This window comes from Telopea speciosissima, chromosome 3, assembly GCF_018873765.1.
Source record: "Telopea speciosissima isolate NSW1024214 ecotype Mountain lineage chromosome 3, Tspe_v1, whole genome shotgun sequence".
Classification (NCBI taxonomy): Eukaryota; Viridiplantae; Streptophyta; class Magnoliopsida; order Proteales; family Proteaceae; genus Telopea; species Telopea speciosissima.
In genome coordinates, this window is record NC_057918.1 from 53,896,936 (window position 1) to 53,909,073 (window position 12,138).

At 36.8% G+C, this 12,138-nt stretch overlaps 1 protein-coding gene across 1 annotated transcript; it reads right to left on the reverse strand.

Annotated features, from left to right (window-relative positions):
- Positions 1-11,499: 11,499 nt before the first annotated feature.
- LOC122655296 (acidic leucine-rich nuclear phosphoprotein 32 family member B-like) lies at positions 11,500-11,907 on the reverse strand. The gene has a single exon (XM_043849500.1). The coding sequence runs from the start codon at positions 11,905-11,907 to the stop codon at positions 11,500-11,502; it is 408 nt and encodes a 135-aa protein (XP_043705435.1).
- Between the last annotated feature and the right edge of the window lie 231 nt (positions 11,908-12,138).

Here is a 12,138-nt window from a genome sequence, read left to right on the forward strand (position 1 = left end):
ATAGATAGAAAATATTCCTAGAAGGGAATGATTATACTGAATAGGCTAAGAACTGAAGCTAATCTAAATTACTCCCTACTCCCAAGGTAAGTAATTCAAGTTGTTGATTTGACGAAAGGTCCTTCATGCATCCTTAGTTCTTATTTATATCGGACAATCTTGCAATTGACCAACCCTACGTCCCACTGGCAGTAGTTATAACCTCTCTTCTGGTTCTACCAAAAAAAAAAAACCTCTCTTCTGGTTGGTTACAACTATTCATGTTAGAACTTGAACAACTGATCATAACAGCATCTGTCTGTCTTTTGGCCGGTTCTCAATAAACCGGCCAACTTGCCATTGTACTATTCTGAACCCATATTCTGTGGGCCCTGGTTCATGCCCGTAAGTGGGTACAAGCAATTGGATTGGTAAAAGGCTAGCTATGCTAAGACAGTAGCGTGGTATTTTGCCAAGTCAACTAATAATAATACATAAAATGAGTACTTGAAGCTTGAAACTCGAGACAGAAGATTGAGAAGTCAGAAATCATTGCATCCACAAAAAGCTTAGGGCAACCCTAGCAAGTCTTTTTGAGATTATATGGTCTTGTAGAGTAAGGTTTTAAAATTCGGGTTTCGATCAATTAGAAATAGAATACATCTCGGTTTCAATCATATTTCGATTGAAATCTGAAATTTTCTCTAGGCTAACTCGAATCTTGGTTTTGAGGTTTAAAAGTTGTTTTTTTTTGCCTTTATTCTTATTGTACTACCTATTTTTTACATTTTAAATTCAATCTATACATTTCTTTTTTTTGGTAAAAAAAGAAAACATTTACTGATTAAATATAAGAAAAATTACAAGATTAACCACTATTGGGTTTATCATTACAAAAGTATACATTTACTGTTTTAGTTAACAAAATTACCTAAACTCAAGTTTGGGTTTACAAAACTAACCAAAATAGTGAACCCACCACACTTTTTGACATTTTTGCCCCCCAATTCCTCTGTGCCTGGCTAGCCACCATCTCCGATGTATCCCTCCAAGACCACCACAGCACCATCAATACTGTCGTAACCACCGGATACATAGCTGCGGCATCATATCATAGGTCTCTCTCTCTCTCTCTCTCTCTCTTGTATTGGACCTGGATTCTCCATTCCGAATCACCCATGTTTCTTTTATATTCCATTAAAATAAGACGAACTCAAAAGACCAACCGTTTCATCCCTTGATCTGCAGGTTGAAGGTTCTCTTCTTTGCAAGCTAAATCTGTTTACCATAACTCAACCCTGACCCAACCCCTCTTAAGTCTTAACCCGTAGGAGCAAGATGGGGTAGGGATGCGCAGGGGAAGGGCAACGGAGGCTTGCAGCGGCAGCCTCAAAAACCCATTTTTTTTAACACAACACAATTGCATTAAACTTTTAAAAATTGCAACACCAGAGGCAATCATTTCATTCATTTCAATCCATGAAAGGGAAGCAGCCCCATCAGTTTCAGCGTTGAGAGATGCATCTCAGGGAACTTGGATCTAAGAAGGATGAGAAGGAGAGAGAGGAATGAAGGAGGGTTTGAGAGTTAGGGTGACTGATTCCAACGAAAACAAACTGATTTCAATCGGAATCAATGGAGATTGACCAGTGTCCACCCCTGAGTTTTAAAACATTGCTCTCAATTCAGAACCTTTGGGTTGGTCGAATTAGAATCGTTGAACGACTGCTATTCACGATTAGAATCTTCACCGTGCTCTGACACAGATTTCTTTGGTTTATGTTCATCGTGGTTAGCCGAATACAGGGGGTAGGGGTGGGATTGCAGGAAGGAAGAAGGGATGGTTAGGGCTTCTGTGGCGGCGGAAGGAAGAAGACGACCGACCCCCTTCACTACCCTCAAGGGTAAAATTGTCCCCAAAAAAAAGAAAAACACTGAATTGACATAGTTTTGTAAAATCAAATTCAATTTTATATAATTTTGTTAAATCAAAGAATAAATGGTTAGTTTGGTAAAGAGAAACCCAAAAGTGGCTAACCTCGTTATTTTCCCTTAAACATAATATGTACAATATCATCCAAACAGTCAGAAGATAAAGAGTTAACTCTAGCATATCAAGAAATCCTATCAACAGGTTCAATATAAGACCTAGGTTTTAATTTTATTACAGATCCAAGGGAAGCAATCAGGTGGGAAATAACATATAACCAAGTAATGAGCTGGTATGGCCAGGGATGGTCAATCGAACATGTAAGCCAATTCTTAATCTCCTGCGAATCAGTCCACACAATTACTTGTCGACATTCCAATGAAAGTGCCTTTTGGAGCCCTGCTTGGAGTCCTCGCAATCTATACATTAGTTTCATATAGAGAACACTAAGAATAATACTTGTGGTTTTGGTCTAAGTTTGATCCTGTATATTGTTCTTGGACATGATATCGAATAAGGTTTGATTGGAACATAACACCTTCAATATAAATCAGATTTAAGCAATCTTGGATTTGTTAGACAGTTTTGTTTTGATAGCTTTCCAACAAGTCCAAGATTGCTTAAATCTGGTTTATATTGAAGGAGTTATGTACCAGTCAAACTAAATTTAGTATGTGCGAATGCTGTCAAAATTGCTTTGAATGAAAATATTTTTTTGGACATCAAAACAAATGAATATTTTACCGTACTTTTGGGTTCTAGCAATTTTTTACCACATTTAGATTTATGGAATTCTTAAATTTGAAAAAAACCCCAGCATTTGAAAGTTGAAAATTGCACCTACCGATGAAAATCCATTTTTTTTTTTCTTGAACTAGGGGGTTGATTTTTTAACTATTTTTAATAGATTCAAATAGGGGGTATTTGCTTATTTATGAATAATATCTTAAGTAAATGAAGTACAAATACAAAAGTGTCTGTCCTGGTCACTGGCATATTTAAGTATCTGTAGTGGTTTTGAGCCAGGTTTCCTCAAGTTTCGATGGGCATAAGTGTCGAAACTTGTAAAATTACCAACATCTCGGTCAAAACTGGTCGAAACCATCAAATTTCGGTCCCCCTAGATTTTTTAAAATTACCCTTCAACTCGTCTTAGAAACCTGTGAAACCGAGTTGATTCGGTAGTTTCGATAGGTTTCGATCGAGTTCTTCTTCCATGTTGTAGAGTGAAGGCCAATAACATTAACATCAGGAGCATGGTTCATAATCTCAGTATCGGGATAAGATCAGTGTCTCAGATTGGATTAGTTGTCTCGGATTAGTATCGCCCAGCATCGAGCCAAATATCATGTATTTACCCTTGTTTTTGGTATAAAAAAAAAGTTAGTCTTTTATTACCTTATTACCCTTGTTCGTATGGGTGTATTGGATTGGTCTCAACCGATATCAATCCAATCCAGCCAATATCGGCCGATCCGATCCGAAATTACGAAAACAAGATCAGCAGTCTATTTTGCAAGAAGGCAGTTAAGGACCAAAACGGATTTAGGTGTATTCCTTGAGAGTGGAATGCCAGCTGGTCCATCTAGTCGGTTTGAAGCTTTGTCAAACATTACTGTCTCAGGATGGGTGAAAGTATTTAATAAAAAATACTGAAATTGATGAATCAAAAAATTACCAAAACAAGATCTTTTCTCAGAGAATAAAGTCCAGATTATGAAGAAATAGCATAAATCAAAATCAGGTGGACAGATGAACTCAAAACTCAGGTTGAGTTCTGTATTTATAGTATAGAACATTTGCTGAAATATCAAATCGATCCAAAGATTGGATCTGGAGTTATGAAGCAATACTAATGGAACTAGGGGAGGGGTATAATAGTAAATTCACTACTCAAATTAAAACTTAGAAAACAGAAATATAATGTCCAATTAATTATGATCATGACCTAAATATCAACAATAAGAAATTCATAGAAACAGTAATTCAATTAGCAATTAAATCGATGGTATTAAACTATTATATCTGGAAAAAATAGGAGCAGAATAGGAGGCTAAATTATCTCCAGATCAGCAAGTCTGATCAGCTAAAAATTCTGGTTGAAGACCTCCTTTAGGTCTAAGGACTTCTCAAAAATTGTTTATCTGATGGCCAGATTCCCTCAATTGAATTTCGGGTTACAAAAGAAGACGTGCATATGAGTTCCCAGATCATAATGTGAATTGCAAAAAACGAGAAAAATTGATTAATAGAGAGAGAGAGAGGAGGAGGAAGAAACACAAGGGAACACAAATTTATATAGAAAACACAAAAATAGACTTGAACACTAAAAAGTAAAGGTTTGATTCAATCCTTAGCTAATTAGGTAACATAAACTAACTAGGAAACTGACTCAAAATAGGATAGTACTTATATAATCGTAATCCAGCCTAGCAAAAAACTTAATAAGAATGAAAATAAAGACATGATTTCTATTTCTATTTTAGATTGATTTCATGAAATATTCAACAAATAAATTTTTGGTCAAGAAATTAAAATTGTTTTGGGTGCATCAATCTAAAATATTTCAAGAGTAAGAAATCCATTTGGTAGTTCAATTTCTGAGGATATATTCTCTATCTTTCTTTGGGAGAGGGTGGTGGTGATAGGGGTAGGGGCGGGGAGGGGGGTGGTGGTGGTGGCAGTGGTGGTGGTGGTGGCGATGAGGTGGTGGTGAGAAGGGTGGTGTTTTTATTTTTAACATGAAATTATTGCTTTGCCCATCAAATTAATCATGTATTCAGTAAAGAGCAAGAGTGAAATTAATTTCAATTTCAAATTAATCAACTCAATTATTTCAGACTTTCTATTCCATTTGATTTCTAATTTTTTTAGAAATAAGGTGCAAAAATCAAACCAAACAATTTTTGAAATAGAATTCACCCCATGAGATTGAAATAGAAATCATACCAAGAAGAAATAAATTTGAAATAGCTGAATTGTTTCAATTTTGAAATTGATTTTACTCTTGCTCTTTAATGAGCTCATGATTAATTTGATGGGCAAAGTAATAATTTCATGTTAAAAATAAAACACCACCCCTTCTTCCCCCAATAGTCTCACCACCACCACCATGCCGCCAACAATTTCATGTTAAAAGTAAAACACCACCCCTTCTTCCCCTCATAGTCTCACCACCACCACCATGCCACCAACAATTTCATGTTAAAAATAAGGGTTTTTTTCATGTACCTTCCCTGAGGTTTATCTTAATTACAAAAATATCTCCCAATTTTGGAAAATTTTGTGTGACCCTGAGATTCTTAAAAGTTAACACATGCCCCCATTTCATTAGTGTAGGACTAACAATGTTAAAAACAATTCATCCAAAAACAAAAATGTTAAAAACAATGGATGGATTGACAAAAATGCCCTTACAAGAAGAAAAAAATAAAAAATCGTGCAACTCATCTTCCCCAAATTGATTGGGGAAGATGAGTTGCAGGTATCCTTGTAGGGAACACCATGGAAGCCGAGATACCTCAGGGGAGGAAGAAACAACAAAATTAAAGTAGACCTCTCTCTCTCTGCTAAAGCTTAACCCTTACTGTAACCCTGTCATGCCATTTTCAGTACTGCACAGCCATTAAACAAAGCCTTCTTTTCAGACCTCTCACCCTTTTCCTCTTCTCATAAGCCGACCAGAACCCTCCTCTCCAATCCACTACGTTCTAACTCTTTCTCTATCCCTCTTGCTCTGCTGGCTCTACCAACCATGGAAGCTTTCAATTTGCTCACTTATTGGAGATATGGGGGAGTTGCAGGAAATAATGAACGTACCATCCCTGGCACTACTACCATATCCACCACTCTTCAGAATCAACCTGTGGTGGAAACAGATGATGACGATGTGGATGATGGTTCCTTCTTCGACTAGGAGTTTACGGTGCCTGACAATGATGATGGTGAAGGCGGAGATGACAATGATAGTACGTAGTAGCAGAGTCGATGAGGAAGATGATAGCGCGTCATTGGCATCAGTGGGAATCGTTGGAGAGTGAGAGTTCAATTTCACCTTGTCTTCTGGGTCGAGCAATACTAGAACACACACGGACCCTTCGCTTTCCCCTTCTAACGATCTGTTTTTCAAAGGAAGGCTTGTGTCGCTTGAGCCTTCGTCTCTCATATTCAACCATTCTGAGCGAAATTCCAAGCCTCAGTTCCCTGTCTCCTTGTTGAAATCTACAACCAAATTTCTGTTGGATATGTCTCCATCAAACCCAGTTTAATAATAAAATGTTTATTTTTTTTTACACATGACATGTATCTTTATTGGACTTGTAAGTTGTTCCATGGGTTTTCACTCAAAATGGTTCTCGATTAGGGACAGGATTAGACATCTCGTTCATATGGTCGTCACATTGTATGTTACTAGAAATGAGTTTTCGGAGCATCAATGTGGGTATACATACTATGTGTGTATAGAAAAGATATGTGCTACTGCCAGTTGTTTGAGAACGAGATTCGTACCTGTCATTTAACTTTGACCTGAGAGATCCTATTCGTTGCAATGCTGGGTCATTTGTTTGGTAAGCCAATGGTTGACGTCCTACGAACTATATATCGATGCACTGAACACGTGATCACGCATTATTAATGAAAGAGGTGGTCAGCATGGAATCCACCATCGTTAATTCAGGAATTTCAAGGAGAGAGAAAGTTTGTGATTGATTAGACCGAAATCTGGTATCAGTGTCGTTTTTGTAAATTGTTTATAAAACTATTTTGTAATATGAAAAATAATTATTTATGTATTTAAAATTATTTAAAATATTTTCGGACGTCCAATCACGATCATAGAATCTCTGAAATGGACTGTACAATGAGTTAGAGGTCGACAATATTTAATTACATGCCCTATAGCTCATTATGGGATATTGGATTAGTGGAATATCTTATATGCAAATTAAAGAGTTTAATTGTGCATGACAATATTTGAGAATAATAAATTGGTTAATTATGTTTTTGCTTATGACAATAAATAAAATATAATTAGATTATATGGTTTGTCATAATTAAAGAGAGAACAATCTCTTTAAGATTCTACCTCTTCTCATTTTAGAAGCAAATATGTTGAGTAAAATAGAAAATGAACAATTCTCATCAAGTTGGCAAGTTACGATTTTGAAAACTTCACTTGCATAAGGCAAAAAGGCAGGTTTAAGTTTTAGAAACTAGAATTTGCTCAAAGTAGGCCCACTAAGGGGAATTATATATTAAAGGGAAGGGGAGAGAGATTTTCAACGTTTTTGTGCTTTCCCCTCTCTCTTTTCTCCAACGTTTTCTCTCCCTCCCCCTCCATTATGTGTGTGAGTGCTTTTGGGGTTTATGAAACTCTAATTGTGCGGTAAGTTGGAGCATTCAAAGAGTTGAACAAGCCGATCCATCTTCTGCTCTAATATGGAAAAACTATTATCTAGAAGAGGAGCTTCGATTGCAGCTCTAAGGTAAAGCTTTCTCGTATTTTTTTGGGTTCACTGTTGTTTTCTGAATATGAATGCAAAAACGATGTTCTTCGATCCGTTTTCGTTGCGTCATTTGTTTGAAACCAACAACTGACATCAGAATGACGTTTGTCTATTCATATTCGGATTCGATTTGATGTACGTAGGGTTCTCCATGATTACCCATCAATGGTTCATGGAAGAATATATTTTTTTTTTAAATTTTAGGGATTACAATTTATTTTAATCCTTGCAATAAAAAAAAAGAGGGATAAATATGCATACCCCCCTAAGTGGACCAAATAAGACACATGCACCCCTAATTTTTTGATAATTCCACCTAGACCCCCCAAAATTTCAATATACACCCCTACTTTACAACATAAGGCCATTTCAGTCCATTCTGTTAATTTTAGACGGAAACTGCTAAAAACTTTTTTTTGTTGACCAAACTACCCCTTCGTCTTACCACTCTTATATGTTGAAAACACCTTATTGCCCTGACATATTTGTTCATAAGTGAAAAGACTATTTTGCCCTACCCTATTTGTTATTAAAGCACAACCAAACTAATATGACCGTTGCATACCTAGTTGGAGAGAGAAACCAAAAACGAAGAGTGCAGAGCTCCGTGACGATTTCCTTCTCCGGTGAACACTTCTTGCTTCGTCGGCAACCACCTGTCCAAGTAACTTCTTCTCCTTCTCTGTTTCTTCTCTGCTCCTTCTGTGCTTCTTTTTCTTCTGTGCTTCTTCTGCTTCTCTGCTTCTCATCAAATCGGAGGAGGTAAAAAACATGACCCAATACATTAGGTCTTTCCTCCTTGGTGTGTGCTAAGAATTTCATAAGATTTTACTTGAACATGTTATCTTTTGATGCCTATTTTTTGCAGATCCTTAATTGGTTATTAATCCCAAACTACTTTTGATGCCTATTTTTTGTAGGGAACAATGTCGATTGATAGTGTGAATGATAGGACTAATGATGGCTACATCAAGTATGTGAGCAAGAGTCGTCAGTTTTGTCGTAGAAAAGCTATAATTAAGGTTTCAAGATCTAAAAAGAACCCAAACAGACTCTATTATAGTTTCCCAGAGATGATCAGAGAAAATAAATGCAAAGAATTCCTGGAGTGGTGTGAACCCATGACTGAACTCAGAAGTGTTTCCACAGGTGCACCACTGGTCAATCCTATCTCTCATAACTTGTGACAATCGGAGGAGATGCACAGTTTGAAAACTAGAGTGAAAAAGTTGGAGAAGTTTAATGCCTCACTGATGTGTACTGGTCAAGTTGTATGTGTGACTGTTGTTGTAGTCTTTATGAGGATGATGACTTACAAAATGATAGTGTAGGGTGCAAGTTGGTTGTAATGGTTATTCTAATGTAATGAGAGAACAATGTACTTGCAATGAATTAGCCTTGCATTTATTATCTTGCAATTCTTAATCGCGGTGTTAATTTTTCAAACGGAAAACATTTCTCCTAAAATAGGACAATTATACACCTGTAAATAACCATACCATTTAATTATCACATAAAAATAACATCAACCTGACAAACATTTAGTTCAAAGGTGAATCAAACACCTGAAATAAAACATCAAACCAACTGCAACACTTCAAACATATTGTTTCATCTGGATCATCCAACTGTCTTATGTCATACTGTGGTGGAGAAGCCACCGAGACATACAAACCCACAATTTCATTATTCTAAATAATCGAACTATGTCAGTCCTATCCTAGACAGAAACTCATGTCCTCAGCAATTGTAGAACCAGCAGCAACTCATCCCCCTCAACATAAAGCAAACCAGCAAGCCATCATGTCCATCTTTTGCTCCTTCAAGCTCCCTTTAACTCAAGTCCAGCACCTGATACATATAAATCAGATATGTCAGTCCTATCCTGGGGCAAAGAATCGAATGTAAATTTATAAAATCACTTATGTTGGCCTGCAACTCACCAGATATCAGTTCACTTAGGTGGTTGTGCTTGTGCTTTGAGTTTCTTGGTAGCCTTTTTTGCCATTTTTTTCATCACATGATCTTACTCTTTTGAATCAATTTTAGTTGTACAAGAATTTTGTGAGGATCTGGTTACCCTCTGGGAGGAGGTGATATCATCATCTATTTCATTCCTTCTCTTTCTCTACAAATGTATGAACAAAACATCAAATATGAAAAAAGTTGTATTTATATAAACATATTTGGAAGCAAATTAAATCACACTGTCTTACCTTCATACCAACCCCTTGAAGATGATTTGTCCTTAACTGGATCACCTTTACAAGTCCTGATGTTATGGCCAATCCATTTACATCTAGGATAAATATTCGATTTTGTTTGACTGGCTCATCAAGTTCCCTCCTCCTATCTCTTTTTGGTCTCCCAGATTTCCTCCTCAATTTAGGTGGAAGCAATGGAGTACTCTCTAAACTGTTGATATCAGGACTTGGTTGAATCATCTTGTCATTAACCATGATATATGTGGATAAATAGAAGTACAGGGGTCACAATAGTCCTCCAATTCTCCCCTAATCTCACCTATACATGCTCCTGCATATCTATAAGGCAACCCAAAAGCTATCCATACACCACAATCATAGGTACGATCTGTAAGATTCACTACATATCTCATACCACTACCATCCAATACTTCAAACTTATTTCCACCTACAAATGTCACTCTACAAAATTTGACATTTTCCTATAATGCATCCAACTTCTTCTTAAGTCTAGGAGTGAGTCTAGTTCCTTGTTCCTTGCATGCATTCACATACCTTAACTGCAATCTTTTCATCAGCTTATGCCTGATTTGGTCCATTAAGGTCATAATAGGCTTGGCTCGTAATGATCCAATCCGCTGATTGAATGACTTTGATATGTTGTCAGTTATTTGGTCACACTTAACCCTATGATCAAATGCATGCCTCACCCAACTTGATGGTGGATTCTTCATCAACCACTCATGTGCTTCTTTGTGTATAGTTTGTAATCTATTCATTGCCATGTCAAACTGTAACTTCTTGTAAGTTTTGCTAGGAACTCAAAAGTAAGACCTCAGCTTAATTCCACCACCCCATTTTGACTTGAAATTGCTGTATAAATGACGAGCATAATGCCTATGGTTGGCCTTTGGGAAAATTATACCCATTGCTTCGATAAGTCCCTATAAAAGTATAAAAATATACATTTCAAATCAGCTATAATACCTATTTAGATTAGACAACATATAAATTAAAAAAACAAAATCCAAGTTAACCGCTATAATACCTTCTGTTTGTCTATCATAAAAGTGAATAGGTATCCTCCAGTTATAGCAGTGGCTAAGTTTGTCTGAATACACTGTCGCAATTCATACAAGAAGAACAACCAACTATCTTTTCCTTCAGATTCAATAATACCATAGGCAATGGGAAATATGCCATTGTTTCCGTCAATTGAAACAACAGATAATAAAACTCCACCATATAGGCCTTTGAGATGGCAACCACCCAGGCCTATGAATGGTCTGCATCCCTTTAAAAATCCATCCTTACATGCATCAAAGCATGCAAACACTCTCTTAAGCTGTGGCTGCACTATTACATCTCCATAAGCATCCATACGTCCATATATATTCCCATTCTTAAATTGAATCCCAAATGAAGTCTCAGGATTTTTTTTCTACCACCATATCCCTACATATACATAACTTTTGATAAGACTTGCAATAGGTTCCTTCATTTTCTTCCCTAGCAAGCCATATTACCCTGTAAAGCTGTTTTGGGTGAGCATGCACTCCATACTACTCATTAAGAATCTGAAACATAGACTCATTACTCAAACCTGGATCTACTCTAAGTTTAGGTCCAAGTTTTTTGGCTATCCAAACAGAATTTATGCTCTTCTTACGTGGACCACCTGTAAATGTGGTTTGGACCAAAAGACTTGATCACAAGTGTAATCCCATCTGAAATTACTGAAGCATGGATCCTCCATGGACACCCCCTTTATTCACATATTCCTGTCAACCTTCTCTTCTCATTTTTCTGTTTCAAAGTATGAAACCCCTCTTGAATCTCATAATCTTAACACTTCCCTCAAATGTTTGACTAATCTAAATTATTGACCAACACATAAATTGATCTTATGGTCAACACCCCCTTCATCAGGATCTCCCTCTACATCTGATCTACATTCTGATTCTTCATCATCTGTATTAACTTTTCTTACCTCCTCATCTTCCACTGCATTTTCTTCATCTTCACTCTCTTCCATATTGCTTGAACTCTCACTGAGTTCATCTGATTCTTCAGCCACATAATCACTATCAGATGAGTCACTATCTGCATTTTCTTCATTGATTGGATCAGCATCATGCACATGTGTTGGAGTTGGAGTTAGAGTTGTAATTGTATCCTCTATATATGTATTACGTTGAGTAGAAGCACTAACAAAACTAAACTCTCCACTACCCACTACTCTACTAGAAGTGCCCACATCACCAAATGACTTACCACTGACATTCATCATTGCCTTAGTTTAATTGTAGAATGTTACTCCAGCAGGAGTTCCTGTACCCTGCTCAAGAACAACACTTTGATTATAGCTAATCCTCATAGTAGTAGGACTCCTCATAGTAGGCTGACTCCTCAAAGTAGGCTTACTTCTGACAGTATGAGGACTCATCAAAGTAGGCTGTCTTCTCACATTATGAGGACTTCTTACATTAGGACGCCTCACAATATTGGTAGGACTCAT